Source organism: Setaria viridis, chromosome 9, assembly GCF_005286985.2.
Source record: "Setaria viridis chromosome 9, Setaria_viridis_v4.0, whole genome shotgun sequence".
In the NCBI taxonomy this organism is placed as follows: Eukaryota; Viridiplantae; Streptophyta; class Magnoliopsida; order Poales; family Poaceae; genus Setaria; species Setaria viridis.
Genome location: NC_048271.2, coordinates 41,880,588 through 41,898,212, shown reverse-complemented (window position 1 = coordinate 41,898,212; position 17,625 = coordinate 41,880,588). Strand labels below are relative to the sequence as shown.

Genomic DNA, 17,625 nt, shown 5'->3' with positions numbered 1-17,625 from the left:
GACTTGATTTGAACAATTTGCAGCAAAAATAAAAAACTTTGTCCACATGTTTAGAGTAAACCAACCATTTTCTATCAACCACCTCACCATTGCTTAACTTTCGGGAGTAGTAAGCATATGAAAAATATCTATTAAGAGCATCTACAGGGAACTCAAGATTCAATTCTCTCACCGGCCCCTTTTCAATCAATATATATCTACCCTTATTATCAAGATTTTCCCTAGTTCTAGGATCAAAGACATCATGAATAGAAGCTTCTTGCACATCATCAATTGAATTTTCAAGTTGAGAGGAAGGCTGTAAATTTTATATTCTTTGTACCTTCATCAATGTCATCAACTTGTTCACTTAAATTATCATTAACTTGTTGCTATTGCTGCCCTTGTTCTTCAATATCAAGTGCATCTACAGGATTATCATCAGGCACAACACTGCTTGAAGCTGAAAAAAACTTATGTATAGCACCTTTTTGAGATTCAATAAATTGATCTTCTACTCTTTTCTGTTTTCTTTTTGAGATCCCGACAAATATTTTTTAGGTAACATTTTAAGTTTCTAACACCTAAATTAGAAGAAAAATATGACTATATGAGTACCGAGTACTAGAAATCGAAGTAATTAATTTAGATTAAAAACGATAAGGAAAAAAAGCCTGACGAGGAAGGGAGGAAGCACACTGCACCTGCACGAGCCGCAGTCCCGCACGATGCGCCGTCTGTGGTCTCAGGTCTGCCCGTCGCGGCGTCACCGTAGGCAATCTGCGGTTGAGGTGTTGCCGTGTCGGGTCGCTGTCGCTTGTCGCAGTGCACGACAGGGGGCAGGGGGCACTCGCACAGTCACCACGTCGGCAGGGACCAGGGGCATGCGAAGATGACAAATTACGGACGGCCAACTGCGAACGGCGTGGCGTAGACTTGAGATCATGCGATAGGCGTTCGCGTCATTGCCTGTGTACCTAAAAGGCCTATACGGCTATACCTATTACCTGGGGTCTTGGGCTGGGCCCCCCACTCCTGTGGGCCCTAGGCCGGTGCACCTCGTGCACCCTCCAAGGGCCGGCACTGCAGCTGCGCTGACCAAGACGGGGAGGCATGCCATCCTACTGCGATGAGGTGCTGCCGGGCTGCGGGCGCAGCTTCCCCGTTCTCAATATCAGTGTCGAGCAGGCACGCCGCAAAGTCCCATGAAGTTGCTGATTCGTTGAACGCGGTGTCGGGTCCAATGATGTCTTCCTCCTTTTTCACCTTCTCGCAGCCAGCAACCCGCACAACCCTCCCGCCACCAGCCTCCACCGCCATGTGCCGCTTCGGCCGCCTCCCACCTCCGCCGCTGGCACCGCCTACCGATGATCCTCCACCACCCGACCAGCGGCGGCATCGCTGCCGGCCTCGCCGCCCACAACCCGCACCCACCGCCGGACTTGCCGCCACCCACTGGACATCCCTCGAAACCCATCGGCCATGGAAACCCCCTCTAGCAAACCCAGAAACCCCAAACCCGAAGCTCCAAAGTACCCCAGCCCCTAAACCCTAACCACTGTCCTCACCATTGCCGCATTTCGTTTCGGGTGGCCGGATTTCACCAGCGACCAATCGATTCTAAGGAGGACGCGCTCGCCCCCGCCTCCACCACCTCACACCCAACTCCGGTGGCGAGACACCGCCTCCGCCGCGGCCACCACTAATCTCACCAGCAATCGCTTGAATCAACGTTGAGCTGTCAATCCCGGCCATGGATTTGGGGAAGAGAGAGATGCAAGGGACGGAGGAGGAAACCGTGCGGGGAAGACAAGCGGCAGTGAGAGAAGATAAGGCTGGGGCCTGCGGGAGAGCATTTCACATGGTTGTGGGGCCCACGATGTCTCACGTGATCTTGCACGCGGGCCTCTCGACTTAAGGCAAAACCGTTGCTACTCACGATGTCTTATCTTACTCTTACCTATATATCTTACCCGTTGCTACGCACGTACCCTCCATGAAATTCCTATTCCTTAATCAGTACCATCTCGCCATTCGAAGCAACGCCGCACTAGCTTAAATGTTCGTCCTCGCGAGCCATCCTCACCGAGCTCGGTTGCGCGGGCTTGTAACCCAAGTGGGGGCATTAAGGTGATGTGGATGTTTGGTGCAGACTCTGGGTCTGGGTCTTGCTGGCCCTGCCCGTTTCAAGTTGGTAGTCGCCTGTGCGGTCCAAGCGAAAGCTCGGGTTTCACTGGACACTAAAGTGGCAGGAATAGCGTGAGGCTAGCTTTGTTGGCTTCACAGAGCAGTGATCACTGCCCGCTTCCAATGGTGGAAGGATAACAGGCCGCTACATCATGGGCTCGACTTGGACCCTGAGGAGCTGGCGGCAAGGACACGATAAAAAAATATCACGCGTTAAGCAACGTTGTTTCGCCGTAGCAACGCATGGGCATCTTTTGCTAGTCGAGAAATAATGACCCATTTTTGGGTTCTCGACCTCCCAAACCTTAAATCATTGTGTTTTGCGTAGAGCGGTTTCAGACTAACTCTACTAAAAGACCCTTCTTATCGATATTTTCAATATTATCTCTATCTACATGTCCCTTTAAAGTTTTGATTAATATGTGATCAAGCAACTCTAGCATTATCCATCAACCACCGCTGAAGTGAGAAATATGGATAAGCAAAAGAAATTGATTGTCCAAACCTACCGTCTAGTGTAAGTCCCAAATGTGTAGTTGCTCTTATAGTATTGTTGGTCAAAGAAGCCTTGCCCAGGTTTATTAGGAAAAACTTGAAATTCATTTTTATTATTATTTCTAAAACGGATGATTACGTTTTTTTGTTTTTTCCAAGCTAAAAACTATTTTTAAGTTATAAGTGAAAAATTGATGGTATACAAATTCTCCAAGTTCGTAATATTTAGTTACTATCATAGTTGGAGCCTTTGAGGTATAATATCCATTTGAATACTAGTCGCAAAATCTAGTTCAAACTTAAGATGAAAGTCTACTCCCACCAACCCATTCACATTCCCAAATCCCAATTCCCACCCCTAACCCAAACTTCGAGGTTTTTTTCTTACTAATCCCAAGTTCCTTATTCCCCCAGCCACCGTTCACTCTAGCCTCCCTTGCACTTACTCTAGCGGTCCTGCCGCTCCCTGCAGGCGATGTCGGCTGTGGAGGCGGACTCCCCGACAATATGAAAGCTAGGGAGTGTGGCGGAACCGCTCGGATTAACTTAGCTAAAGTACAATTAAGTTGCCTAACACGCGATCATATGCTTTAATCAAGTTAACTCAGCAATCCGTCGGATTTCATCCGATAAACCACTATACAAGACCGAGTTAGCATAGCTCACACGAAGGTGAGTGGTTCCAGAGAATACAACAGATCATCCACTTAAACAAGTACATTTATTTCATTCACCACTAGTTTGGAAATCAAAGTTTTACAAAGTGCATAAGCAGCGGAAAGATAAAACAGAACAGCGGAAGCTAGCGCCAGGTCGGATGTCCCTGATGAGGCCGATCAGGACATCAATGATCCCTCTCCTCGCCGTCCGAGGAGGGATCCCACTCGACCGTCCACCCAGGAGGAAGCTGGGGAGGCCAAGTGCCAACAGCAGCACACTCAGAAGCTTCAACTTCACCTGAAAGATGTGCCACAAGCAAGGCTGAGCTACTAAGCTCAACAAGACTTAATCGACCGGTGGGAAACTACTCCACCAACTTCTAGACATGCAAGGCTCCTTGGCTAATGGGTTTGTTTTGCCAAAAGCGACTACAGTAAGTCCTTGCTTTCAATATTTTAGCTCAGGTTCTAAGTTCATTAACCAGTCTACATTAGCAACTTATGCTAAACAAACATAGTTTCCAATCAAGTTAAAGAACAATCATCAAGGTTCACATCATCATCATGTTCCATCTTTACTCAGTGTAGCATAGCGAACCTAATCTCACGACATCCGCGTACCACAGAGGATCGCTTCCTGTGTCGGCCGTCCCCATCAATTCCTAGGTACGTGTCAGGTCCAAACTTCCCTTGGCATGCAATGCTCCACAGTCCCGACCTCTTGTCGTACTGTGACCGCACTTGCACCCACATGATGCACCATGGGAACCTCGTTCTAGGGACAACAGGGGTATAAGCCACGCCCTAGTTCAATCAGGTACTAGGCTTCCCTATCCCATAGTAGGTATGAGATTAGTACTTTCAAACACTTGATCAAGAACACCAACACTTCTCGACCTTAGTCCAATTTCAAGTAGACAGACGGGGCAATCCACCGACCACCAAAAATAGTTCACAAGGCCCTGCCCCGTCCACCGTCCTTATAGTTGTAACCAGAAAGAGAACAAGCAACTCCTATAACTCGGGAGTAATAGGGAATCACTCAACTTTTACCGAGTCCTGTTAAGCACTGCAACTATTTGGACTTATCATACTAGTGTTCAGATCAAGGGTACTGAGTCATGCATCTATGGCTTCAAGCAACTCCTATAACGTAAATGCACAAACATATAAAAAGAAGGCATGCGCAAGTTTAGAAAGATTGGGTTATGCTCCGGGGCTTGCCTTCGAGCGGGGTGGAAGCGAACAGGTCTTCGGCACTCTCGGCTTCAGCTCCTACAGGCGGCAACTCGGCTACATCTCCGTCTTCTAGCACCGGGTGCAGCTCGTACGTGCCGTCGGCGAGGTTTAGTTCTACACGGAATGTAAATGCAGGGGTTAAAACACTTAGACGGTTATTTCAACAACACTTGGAGGAGGTAGCCCCAAAAACTGTAGTAAAACTACAGGAAAGGTGTGGAAAACCAAGCTTCTATTGATAGAGAACAAGATAGAGGAGTAGTTCTACACGGAATGTAAATGCAGGGGTTAAAACACTTAGACGGTTATTTCAACAACACTTGGAAGAGGTAGCCCCAAAAATTGTAGTAAAACTATAGGAAAGGTGTGGAAAACCAAGCTTCTATTGATAGAGAACAAGATAGAGGAGTCAGATCGGGAAAAACTTATGATCTGACCCTCAGACCTAAGGAATAACTATACCGGGGTCCTCAGACTTAACACAGAGAAGTCCCCAAAATTTTACACAGATACCCTTGATCAAAAGAAAAGGATACAGCCGAGCCCTCGGGCGAGGCGGACAAGGGTCGGGTGAAGCAGATAGGGGTCGGACGAAACGGAGAGGGGTCGAGCGAGACGGAAAGGGGTCGGGCGAGACGGACAGGGGTCGGGCGAAACGGAAAGGGGTTGAGCGAAACGGACAAGGGTCGGCAGCTTACCTTTGGGCCTACTGACGAAGTCTTGGGGTCGGGAAGGAGCAAGCTCAGGCAGAACAACTAAGGCGCTAAGGCTTGGGTGGTGGCGAGGTCCGGCGATGCTCCGGCGGTGGCGGTGCTTCTTGTGGATAACAGGTAAGCTTCTAGCTCGACACGGAGGAAGCAAACGGCTGGCGGGTTTGGAAAGGCGGGTGTTAAGCGGAGAGGGGGAGTTCCTCAAAGAGCTTATGCGGCAGCGCTTGAGCACGAAACAGAGGAAGATGCGGCAAGGCAACGATGGCGAAGGGAACTTCGGTAGAGGCTCTGGTACTCCCTTTTATAGCTGCGCGGAAGAGAAAGAGTCCGGGCAGCGCGAGGATAAGGTCGAAGAGGATGGAGTGCTCTGTCGTGGCGGCGATTGGTCGACGTCTTCATTGGCCGGCGAAGCAGAGCTTCGGGGACAGGATTCTTCGATCATTGGGCACTGAAGACAGAGCTATGCAGGCGCGGTTTTGCTGGGCGGAAGGATTGGTGAGGGCGAGCACGGGGTCTGGTCGCGTCAAGCGCTGGATTGGGTGCGGCGACTTGGCTAGCGCGTGGCAGGAAGGAAGGCAAGGGCGCTGCAGGCGAGGGCGCTGCAGGCGAGGTGATTGGGTGAGCGGCGACGCTAGCAGGTGCAGAACCAGCGGCTTTGCCGTGGTATGCTACTGGTGAGGTGGGGGAAAAGAGTTATCACTGCCGGCGTAGTGGTTGGCGAAGGCGGTATCGTCGCGGGGCGCGCGCGTGGGCAGCACGACTGAGGGGCGACGGAAAAGCCGGAAGGCGTTGGGGCGCGCGGCCGAAGATCCTGGTAAGAGGATGAGCGCAGGAGGCGAGGCGGACTGGCGGAGCAGCGGCCAATCTTTGGTTGCAGCGGCGGCAGGATGCCTGGTGTGGCCAGCGAGGTTGCGGGCGAGACGAGACAAGGCGGAAAAGGGCTGGAGGGCACTTCTGCGCGCGATTAGAAAGGGGGCGCACTGATCCATCTTGTCACGACCGGCGACTGGGCGAGGCGGCGCTCGTCGGTGAGGTTAAGCCACGCGGCGGCGAGACTTTGAACAAGACGCACGCTTGCTCTCTGGCGCGCTTGGCTCGATAGATTTGTGGGATCCCTCTTCTGGGTCCACCTTCCAGTCTCTGGCTCTACCAAAATCCGAACTGCACCACTTCTGCTGCCTTAACAAAAGTTGTAGATCTCAGGCCAAAGCCCAACTCTTGTAATTGGACGGAGTCCAAAAATGCAGTGGATTTGGGGATCCGAAGCTCCAAAGCTCAGAAGAACACTGGTTTCGGGACTTAGAGAAAAACTGTGGTTTGTTGGGTTTCAGGGGTCGGGGCTGATTTGAACTGCAGATTTGGGAACCTCCGGGAGCGAAAAGGATTAAGGTCCAACAACAAAGCTAAAGTAGGGACTTCGTTCTCCAACTTCTACAAAAGGATTCTGGATGTTCAGTTCGACCTTCCAAGGATAAACCCTCCCTAAGGCGCTTGGTTGGGCTGAAAACCAGACTTAGCCGGTATAGCTCAAGATAAGCTGGGTCAACCAGATTAGAGGCTTGTCTTAAGATTAACTCGGCTGATTTAAACCGAAGTCGTTACAGGGAGACTCTTACGAATCATCGAGGTACACCTCTAGTAAGCCGCTCCATCCTCTTCTTAGCATAGGATTTCAGGGAGTGGTCCATCTCCTCAAACGACTGGCTCGTTGCAGGGACGATTCGTATGCCGCCGGAGCCGATGCCGCCGGAGCCGGTGATGGCAAGAAGCATTGGCGCTCGGCGGATGCTGCTCTTGCGGTACGCTCCTCACTCCACTCTCCCCTTTGGTGTTGCTCACTTTAAAATCTCTTAGTTGGGGGAGGCCTCTGCGTCCCCTAGCACTAACTTCTTCCAGCTACTTTTTTGTTGAAATCTGAATTTTGGAGAAAAAAGCGTGTCACACAATTTCAAACTTGCCTAAGAGTCTAGTTAGCACAAGGAATTCGTTTTTTTTATGGTTTTAGCATTGTGCCCAAACAGTGCCCAGTGCAAAATATTCTAGGCCACATGCCCTTGAGAGGTAGGTTTGTTATGAAAAAATAGCCCGATAATAGTTCATCACAACAAATAGCATTCACTACATCCACAATAGAAGATCAGTAAGTGCAAAATTATTTCCCCTAATTCTACCAAGAAATAACTCTGAACCTATATTCAGTTTGGTCAGACCAGAACCATAACATATTTCAAGGGATTGCTCTGAAGTACTGTTTTCTTGAAAGAAGATAGTTAACATGAAAATTTACTACATCATACTACGCAGCAGCTTGTGTTACTAAACAATAATTGGGAGATGAAGTTGTATCTTTCTAAGGTCCCGTTTGGTAGGGCTTCTCAAAGTGCTTCTCCACCGGCTTTTGGTGAAGCCCTACCAAAGGGGCAATTTCAAAACGGCTTTACCACCAAAGCCGGGAAGAAGCCGCAAAACGGCTTACACTAGCGAGGAGAAACCGAAAAAAGTGGCTTCACCGGCTTCTCCTCTCTCTTCAAGCATTAAGTGATCATAAAATTACATATATTGCCATTGAGAAGCCGTTTTACCGAACGTTTTGCAAAACGGCTTCAGTTTCATAAAAAAGCCACTCCATTGAAGAAGTCGAAGTCGAAGCCGTTTTATGAGAAGCCGAAGCTCTACCAAACAGGGTCTAAATTATGGATTCTTAATTTAGTGGTCCACTAAGCTATGTATGAATTAAATATAATATTCTATTTTGTTGTCTGCGTGTTAATATTTATAGTTGTTTGGGAAAAATTTGTGTAGGTAATCTGGGAAACGAACGTAGTTCGTGATCGAGAGGGCGTTTACGCCTCCGCAGTCAGCACGCGCACAGTCAACCTTCCCCTCCCCTACCACACTGGCGCACTCCTCTCCACAGCCGCAGCCGCCGCCTTCTCCGTCCGAGCACTGCCGCTCTCTCTTCCTCCCCTCCGCCGATTCGTGCTCGTCCAGCTCTGGTGGGTAGTGCTAGTCGGCCGGCGACGAGGTGGGTTCTATTCCTTCTGCTCCTCCTCCCTCTCTCGGATTGAGGCATGGTGGTGGCCGGTTTAGTTTTAGGGTTTCGGGTTCGGGGTTGTCTGGGGAGGGCTCCATGGCTGGCGGGCTTAGAGGAGCGTCTGGCGGCGGTGGCCTATGGAGGGTGGGGAGGGATGCGGCGGACTACAACAGGCGGGGGCGAGCGGCTTCCTCAGTTAACGAATGGCGGGGTGGAGGGCGGCTTGCCGGCGGCGCCATTACCGGCGGCCGGGGCCGGCTGCGGCAGGGGCAATCCGGGTTCATTGAACCTGGACACTGCATGCCGTCGCCTCAAATATTGCTTGTGCAGGCGTTAGTAAAGTCCATAATCTTTTCTCCAGGGATTACGTTTTTTGTGTTCTTTTTTCCAAGCTAAAAACTATTTTTCAAGCTTATAAATGAAAAATTGTTGGTATACAAATTCTCTAAGTTCGTAGTATTTAGTTATTGTCATAGTTCAAGCCTTCAAGATGTGTATAATATCCATTTGAATACTAGTCGCAAGATCTAGTTCAAACTTAAGATGAAAGTCTATTCCCACCGACCCATTTGCATTCCCAAATCCCAATTCCCACACCTAACCCAAACTTCGAGGTTTTGTTCTTACTAATCCCAAGTTCCTGATTCCCGCAGCCACTGTCCGCTCCAGCCTCGCCCGCACTTACTCTAGTGGCGCCGCCGCTCCCTGCAGGCGATGCCGGCTGCGGAGGCGGACTCCCCGACGATACGGAAGCTGGGGAGGCTCTTCTGGATCACCGAGGTACACCTTTGGTAAGCCCCTCCGCCCTCTTCTCAGCATAGGATTTTCTGGGAGTGGTCCATCTCCTCAAATGACGGGCTCGCTGCAGGGACGATTCGTATGCCGCCGGAGCCAGCGATGGCCAGAAGCACTGGCGCTCGGCGGAGGCTGCTCCCGCGGTACGCTCCTCACTCCGCTCTCCCCTTTGGTGTCGCTCGCTTTAAGCTCTCTCATTGGGGGAGGCCTCTGCTTCCCCTAGTACCATCTGACTAACTTCTTCCAGCTACTATTTTGTTGGAATCTGAATTTTGGAGCAAGAAAGCCTGTCACACGATTTCAAACTTGCCTAAGAGTCTAGTTAGCACAAGGAATTCGTTTTTCTGTTGTGGTTTTAGCATTGTGGCCAAACAGTGCCTGGTGCAAAATGTTCTAGGCCACATGCCCTTGAGAGGTAGGTTTGTTATGAAAAAATAGCCCGATAATAGTTCACCACAACAAATAGCATTCACTACATTCACAATAGAGGACCAGTAAGTGCAAAACTATTTCTCCTAGTTCTACCTGGAAATAACTCTGAATCTATATTCAGTTTGGTCAGGCTAGAACCATAATAACATATTTCAAGTGATTACTCCTGAAGTACTGTTTTCTTGAAAGAAGATAGTTGACATGGAAACTTGCTACATTACACTACCTTGCAGCAGCTTGTGTTACTGAACAACAATTGGGAAATTAAGTTGTATCTTTCTAAATTATGGATTCTGGATTTAGTGGTCAACTAAGCTACACTGCACTCCCTTTTTCGATTCTGATATAGAAGTTTATGGTTGACCAAATAGATAATGGTTTACTTTACACTTCTATCTCCTTTGAGAAGATGACCTGTGAAAGTGTGAACTAGATCATGCCTGGACCAACAGCATTGTCTTATTGGAACACTTTTTAAAAAGTTTTTCAGTGATTTCAAAATTATTTTTAGTTTTAGGAGGAATTCCTTTTGCTGTGAACAAGTCAATAAATTTAGCTCCTTGGCAGACTATGTCAAGTTTGTTACTTCTATTATGCACCCTCCAAATTCCTATGAGGCTTATGATATAGAAAGCAAATCGACAATTTTCAACTTTTCAGGACTTCCATGCAGATAAACCATGCAATAAAGCGTCCAAAGACACTGACAAAGGTTAGATGCTTTTTCCTTGTATTCTAGTAACTTCGTTACTCCTTCAGTCACAATTTTGATACAGATGATATTACAATGTCCATTACTTTTTGTGGAAAAGACCCATTGAGAAAAAATATTCATGTCATCTGAAAAGTCTTGAGAATCTGGATCTTGGCATGCATCCATACTGCTAACTTCCAGACCACTGTCTTTCCATTGGATTAAGTGAGAATCTGGACCTCTGCACCTGTGTGTTTATGATTGAATCTATATGTTCTGTTAATTGCCTGATTTCTGGACCTGGATGAACTTTAAGATCTATGTTATACATTGCTGACTTCACTGGCGCTGTTGAAAAAAAGGAGATGTACTCTTATGAACAAAGCAATCACCAAAGAAGGACCAAATCTTTAACCAAAGTCAAAATATACCTTTAGTACTATTATTTAAAGGGCTGTCCCCTCGTGGTCTAGCAGTGCTAGTGATGTCCTCGGAGGAGGTGGGGAGATCATACACCAAGTTCCCAGGGTCGATGCAACTACGGAACACAGTATTCTACTTGCAAAGGTTTCAACAAGGCTGGGATGAGGTTGTTTGTGCGTTCCTGGAATGGTGACGAAGTTCCCAGGATGAGGAATGCGGCATGGTTCCAGGTTCCTGGTGACGTTATGTGGATCAAATGGGAGGAAAATCACCATGGAATTGCTGTAGGGAGGGAAAGCTGGTGTTGACAAATCAAGTGGTTGTTTAATCCTTAGTTTTTAAAATCACTATTGCAGCATCTGTTCATGCCTCACATGATATAACTCGATGTTGCCGACACATAATGTTTGGGACAAAAAATCAGTGTATTATTTCTCCTTTTCCCTTATATGTGAACTTTTTTCTTACTATGTACTTTATGGTGTTTCTGTTTATCAATAGGCCACTCGTTTGTTGAAGATTTGGAATTGGCCAACCTCATGGGTTCTTTAGGGCTTCCTGTTTCATTCAGCACAAGTAAAGCGGTCAGTGCTCACATAATGCAACACTAAGTACAGTTTCCTTGCTGATTAATCTGTTGCTTAATTCTTTTATGCATTACAGAACAAGAACACAGGCAACAAGGGAAAGAAAAAAGGAAGACAAGTACAATGCGAAGCAGGAAGCACTCAAATCGATGATGCTGTGAGGATATGCTCCAACACTGAAGATAGAGAAAGTGATGTTCAATTGATGGCCGTTTCGGAGCACACGAACTCGTGCAATTCATCAGGTTACAACGAATCCTGTCATGATACTGACAAGATGCTGCAGGAAGGCAGACCTTATGTTGAAGAACAAGAAGAGTCTGGCTGTAGCACCATCTACTCTGCTGAAAGGGGCTATGAAGCTGAAAATCAATGTGAACTTGGGACTTCTGAGCCTCCTGATAACTTGGGCAACACAGCAAAAGCAGAATATCCTATTCAAGAAAATCAAGCTGCTGACAGTGTGTTTCTAGAGTCTGAGATGTTGAGGCATGACTCTGTTGATGGTGAATCTGCACGCTCATGTGTCAGCATTTGTCAGGAAGAAAGATTGTCTACAAAGGAAGATCAATTATCTGTGAAAACTCTGTCGGTACCTCATGATAATAATGATTTTGGCCTAGAAGCTTGTCCAAGTTTGGCAGAACAATCTTCTGTTGATGAGCATGCTGAAAGTTCTGCCAGCAACTTTTGCTATGAATATGGTGATTGGACGGTTGTCTGGGATCCGTTCTACAGTCGATATTACTTTTACAACATCCAGACACAAGAGTCCACGTGGTATCCTCCTGAAGGATTGGAGGATTTTGCATCATACAATAGCAGAGATGCAACAATTGAGCTGGTCAAACTGGGATCTAAGCATACAAGCATGGCAGTTCAAGAGAACAGTAAGAACCCTACAATTTGTGGATAATTGCTTTCAGTCTTATTCTTTGCAGTTAATATTACGAATAGTGACGCCTATTATGATAAAACATTCAATATGTAACACTTGAGAACATGTGAAAATGGAAAGTAAACATTTAATAAGGTGCTGAAATCCATTACCGCATGAAGTATTGAGTTTTGCACTACGAAATATTAAATGACATCCTATTGCATACCTGCAGTATATATTTTGGGTTCAAAATCACAATAAACTTAATTGTTAATGCTTTAACATTGATTATTGCCATCAATTTCTTGCTTCTAGGTGCAATACAAATCTATATACCTGAACACAGATGTGCTTCCATCATTTGTAGAATTTTGTCATCACCTCTGTCTCCTATTTATTCATGTGTTGGCCTTGTCATTATCTTTGAGTTATAACACTTATTTGGGCCATTGGTTGTGATTTCTGGCCTACCCCAACTTGTTTGGGACTAAAGTCTTTGTTGCTGCTGCTGCTTCTGTTTAAGTGATATCATGCATTTTTATTATATCTCGTCATCGCAGATCAGGTTGGTGATGACAAGCATTTGGATGCACAGGAACAAGATCATTGCAGCGAATTGCACTATTTATCTAAGATTCCTGATGAAGAGCCAATAATTCATAGGTAGATGAGATCATATTCTAAACAATGTTTGCCAAGTTATTGTCATACTTTTTTGTTAATATCTGTTCATCTATGCAGTATGATAACTACCTTTCATGAAGGACAATACACTAAGAATAAACACAATGATTCAACAACTGATGTGTTAGAGATGGACCAGGATGTTGCTAGCACCAAAAAGAAAAAGAGAGTAAGGAGATCTCAGTCGTGTAAGACGATAATATTCAGCATCTGCTTTCTAGGAGTTTGTTCCTATTACAATTTTAGGTTCTACTTTTACATAAGGCCCCGTTTGGGTCCCTTCATTTTGAAGGAATTGGAATCTATTTAATGGAGTAGGCTAATTTATGTTGGAATGTGGCATTCCACAACTTTCCAAAGTTTAGATATAAGCCTATCTTAAATTCATGGGGTGGGAGATGGAAATTGATTCTATAGATTATGGTTATTAGAATGGAATTCAATTCTTATAGCACGCTCTTAGACTCGCTTCTCTATAGTAGAAGTGCAGCATATAAGTATCTCTCCCATATCACCAACTATAATATACAACTATATTCCACATACAATTATATGAGCTTAATTAATTTGTGTCTAAATTATAATTATTAGGATGGAATTCAATTCCAATGAACCAAACGGGGCCTAATAGTTTCTAGGTTTCTTTGCACAAATGCACTGTGTTGACTGCTACTGATTTCCTACTTTTGTCTAGGTAACTAGGTCTTCTTAAAATTTAGCTTGGTAGTTATGGCTTAGTGAGACTTGAGTAATATTTTTATTTTCTTATGTTCCTTTCTTGTGCTCTTTCTACATCTTTGTGAATAACAACCTCAATTGTTCTACAGATCATTCATGCCAAGACATGGCAGGGAACATCTCCAATGATATCATCAAGTACTGGACTCAGCGGTACTCACTTTTCTCTCTTTTTGATAGTGGTATAAAGATGGATGAAGAAGGGTGGTTTTCAGTCACGCCAGAGCCAATAGCAAAGCATCATGCATCTCGTGTTGGTGCGGGGGTAATAATTGATTGTTTCACAGGAGTTGGCGGAAATGCCATCCAGTTTGCCACAAAGTGCGTCACTGCTATCTTATCAAGTCTTCTGGTGGTGAACTATATTATTAGCGTGAACACTTGATATTGCATAGGAACTTCATTTTTGCCACTTGGTTATCTCACGGAATCTTCCTAGTTCTGCTGGTACTTAATACATTTTTTAGAAGAATAGACTATTACTTAACATGGAGGTATTATTATGAATATTTTGAGCATGATCATGCCAATTGAGTAGAACTAGCCTTATTTGTTTGTACAGTGTAGCTAAAAGTGAATTTTCTTTTATGCTATGAGTGTTTCTTCTGCAGTAATAAAATTATATTCTTCCACATTAACGATATCAAATCCTTTTTCCAGGTGCAAGCATGTTATTGCAGTTGATATCGATCCACAAAAGATAGATTGCGCGCATCATAATGCATCCATTTATGGAGTAAATGACCACATAGATTTTATTGTAGATGATTTTATCAATATCGCTCCTCATCTGAAGGTAATCTCTTTTTTCTTGAAACTGCGTCTTATAATTTCTTCAACATTATTCACCTTCGTATCTGTATCTTATAAAGGGGAGGAAGTCTGGAGATCTTCTGTCATTATTTGGACTAATTGGTTGTATTAATTAAGCAAACTGTTTTCCGTAGGGAGAAACCGCTTTTATGTCACCTCCTTGGGGTGGACCTGACTATGCCAAAGTTGATGTTTATGATATGAAAGGCATGCTTAAGCCTTGTGATGGGTTAGTTCCTTGTTTCTAGTTTGAAAAGAGTAGTTTTCTTCCATTTGTTCTTACAAATGTCAACTTATTTTTTCTTTGATGGACTATGTCATTGGTGAATTCTTCAGGTACTCCCTTTTTAAACTTGGTACTATGATAGCGTCAAGGGTAGTGATGTTTCTTCCTCGCAATGTTGACCTAAACCAATTGGCTGACATGTCATTATCAGTTGATCCCCCGTGGGCAGTTGAGGCAAGTCCATTTTTACTGTTTTTGTGCCAAATGGACTTTTCCAAAACATGTCACAATGGTCTGTCTCTCTGTCCCTGCAGGTCGAGAAGAACTTCCTCAATGGAAAGCTGAAAGCCATAACAGCATACTTTGAAGAGCAGGATAGTTGAGGCGCAGTGGCACTGGTGATAGAAACCATCTTTGTTAGCTTATGAGCAATTCAGAAGGACCTTGAGTATGACTTAGGAAATGAGAAACGGCCTGATCCATATCTCTGGTCCCTACAAATCATCTGTAATTTTTCCTGCCTGAAATCACGATTAGGTAGGCGGCTGCTTGACACAGTTTACAGGCTTCTGCTCGGACTATCTTGCTTTATCATTTAGAGGATGTATTTTGAGTAAAATGCATGAACCCTAAACTTGTTCGAGGGTTCTCCTGGCGGTTGGGACTTGGGACGAGAGCTCCATGTAAGTTATGAAGGTGGGGAGAGATGGCCAGATTGGCACGCAAATAGGCAAAGTATATGCTACTCCCTCCGTTCTGAAATTGTCCGTTCTGAAATTGTACGTCCGTTTTAGCTTTTTTAACTGGATACAGTATGTCTTGGTGAACAATAATATTTATGAACTAAAAAAAGTTAAAATATCTATGAACTAAAAAAAGTTAAAATAACCTATAAACGGATGGAGGATGGAGTAATTATTGATATTTTGACATTGACATACAGTTAATAAGTTTCGGGATCTAGATGTACGAATTAATACTTTGGGTTCCGGATAGATGACACTCTGAACAAGTTTGTCTACTTCACTCATGTTTTTTTAGCCAAATCGCCAGCCTATCCTTTTTGCGTGTGCATGGGACCATACCATAGATTTTCTTGGACGATGAATCATTATTGGCCAGACACATAATGTTTTGTATTCAGTCTAGTGGTGAGCCCCGAATAAGTGACATGAAAACTACTAACATGACAGTTGAAAGCGTGGGAGCTATATGGTTAATTTTGTCCTCTGATATGTTAGATCAAGAATGGTTACTATATTTCACATATATACTAGTGGCTTTAGTGATAATAATTGTGTGCGTAGGACATTTTTTCTGAGTTATAATTAAGACACAGTCAAACAATTGTATACGCACGCTCTTATGGACCGACATATCTTGATATTGACTAGACTAGAGTAAAAAAGGCCCGGCCCGGCCTGACGGCCCTGCTCAAGCCCAACGGACTAAAGCCCGGCCTAACACTCATTTAGGGTTCAGGTGTGGTGCTGATTTCTAAGGCCCCCAAAAAAAGTCCGACCTTGTCGGAACAGTAAAATGAATTATATATACACTAAAAAATTGATGGGTGGCCCCGCCTGAGCCCGAGACCAACCCGATTTTATTGGTCCGATAGGGTTAACGAGCAGGCTTGGGTGAAGATTTTAGACCCAAAAGAAACCTAACTTTTTACTAGCCCAGACTGTAGTTTGCTCAGGTCTAATATTGACAAAGCCAACCATAAATGCAAGCTCTAAATCAGGACTCGAACCTAGGTGAAAAAGTTCCACCTAGGCTAGGCTAGGCTAGGACACAAACCTAGCCTAGGTGTGTTGCAAATGCGTGTGTATGTGTCATCCATGTAATTATTGAAAACATAGAGAAGAACGGGTACCGAGGCTGTATAGTTTTTAGCATATAAATCAGCTTGTAAATGCTTTTCTCTCTCACCAACCGAATATTTGCAGAAGAGGATGAATATCGAACAAAAAATCAACTTATGCGCATAGCATATTTTTACTCAGAGTTTTGAGACAAAAATCTAAAAGTACTCCTTGAACATTTGTTTCCTTTCCAACTAGCACCTAGCTATTCCCTTCATATAATCAAGTACAATTTTCTTACTAAATCACACGGATGAAATACCCGATTCTAAACTAGCGCTTTAGGATATCAACAAGACAAAAGTTAAACAAGATTGTGGGAGTAGTAGCCACTACAATAAGTTCAATAAATCTTGTAAGGCGTGGCAGGTTAGTGCATATTATCTTGGTGCTTTTATAGATGTAGTAAGGCAAGGCGATGCCACATACACAACTACATAGCTTTAGGGAAAAGGAAAATTCAACAAAAGGAAGAGAAGACAAATGGGCCTGTCCAAGGGATTAGCCTAGTTAAGCAACTCAGCCCATCTTAATCCTCCTCTTCCACTCCGTGCATCTGACGTTCAATAAACCCTAGACCAAGCGGGCAAGTACCCAACACCAATATAGATTTGGTTCTCTTCCTCCTAGACATCTCCTCGCACCGTCGCTGCAATTCATTCTCTTCTTTCTCCACATCTATTTCTCTCCAACTTTCTCCTCCATCCTTCTTGCAGGTTCCTAGCTACCTCCATCTCGCTCCCGTACCTCCACCATCCTCTCAAAGTGGCCCTACCACATGCGATTTATAAATAGGTTCTGGCAATGAAAGATGGGCCGCAACAATAGAATCGAGTCTGCGGGAGATTTGGATGAAAGTGGAATTGAGTTATTGAAGGGTGGGTGACAATAGGCTAAGGCGCCTTGATCTTTTTGTAGATTTGTGACGGAGGAGGAAGGGGAGGTAAAAGATTTTAAAGACAGTTTTTAACGGGTGGTTTTAGTTGGTGATTTCTGCGGGCGTTACAGGAGGGGAGAAGTACGAGGAGAAGATGGAGAAGGAGAGGTTGAATAAGGTAGTTGTGAAGGAGAAAGAGAATACGATCGAGGAAGATATGATGACTATGAAAATGAAATAAGAGAAGAAAGAGAAGACCAAGCGAGAAGAACACAAGCAGAAGGAGAATAATGGACACAAAAAAAAGG

The 17,625-nt window shown here is 44.9% G+C and overlaps 1 protein-coding gene across 2 annotated transcripts; it reads left to right on the top strand.

The window, feature by feature from the left end:
- The first annotated feature begins 8,113 nt into the window (after positions 1–8,113).
- On the top strand, positions 8,114–15,378 carry LOC117838941 (uncharacterized). 2 transcript variants are annotated; one of them, XM_034719147.2, is made up of 13 exons: positions 8,114–8,294; positions 8,957–9,094; positions 9,172–9,241; positions 10,191–10,242; positions 11,149–11,231; positions 11,311–12,124; positions 12,675–12,777; positions 12,856–12,986; positions 13,626–13,689; positions 14,197–14,332; positions 14,484–14,578; positions 14,686–14,809; positions 14,890–15,378. In XM_034719147.2, the coding sequence occupies exons 2-13, from the start codon at positions 9,018–9,020 to the stop codon at positions 14,956–14,958; spliced, it is 1,818 nt and encodes a 605-aa protein (XP_034575038.1). In that variant the 5' UTR covers positions 8,114–8,294; positions 8,957–9,017; the 3' UTR covers positions 14,959–15,378. The 2 variants fall into 2 exon arrangements, with proteins under 2 accessions (XP_034575038.1, XP_034575037.1); XM_034719146.2 differs by having other exon boundaries at positions 8,116–8,294; positions 13,626–13,857.
- The last annotated feature ends 2,247 nt before the right edge of the window (positions 15,379–17,625 follow it).

Excerpts from the sequence above, each read along its gene's own strand:
- LOC117838941 (XM_034719146.2), top strand. The coding sequence starts at position 9,018 with ATGCCGGCTGCGGAGGCGGACTCCCCGACGATACGGAAGCTGGGGAGG. Across the intron at positions 9,242-10,190 it reads CGGCGGAGGCTGCTCCCGCG|GACTTCCATGCAGATAAACC; the intron begins GTACGCTCCTCA and ends TCAACTTTTCAG. Across the intron at positions 10,243-11,148 it reads GTCCAAAGACACTGACAAAG|GCCACTCGTTTGTTGAAGAT; the intron begins GTTAGATGCTTT and ends GTTTATCAATAG.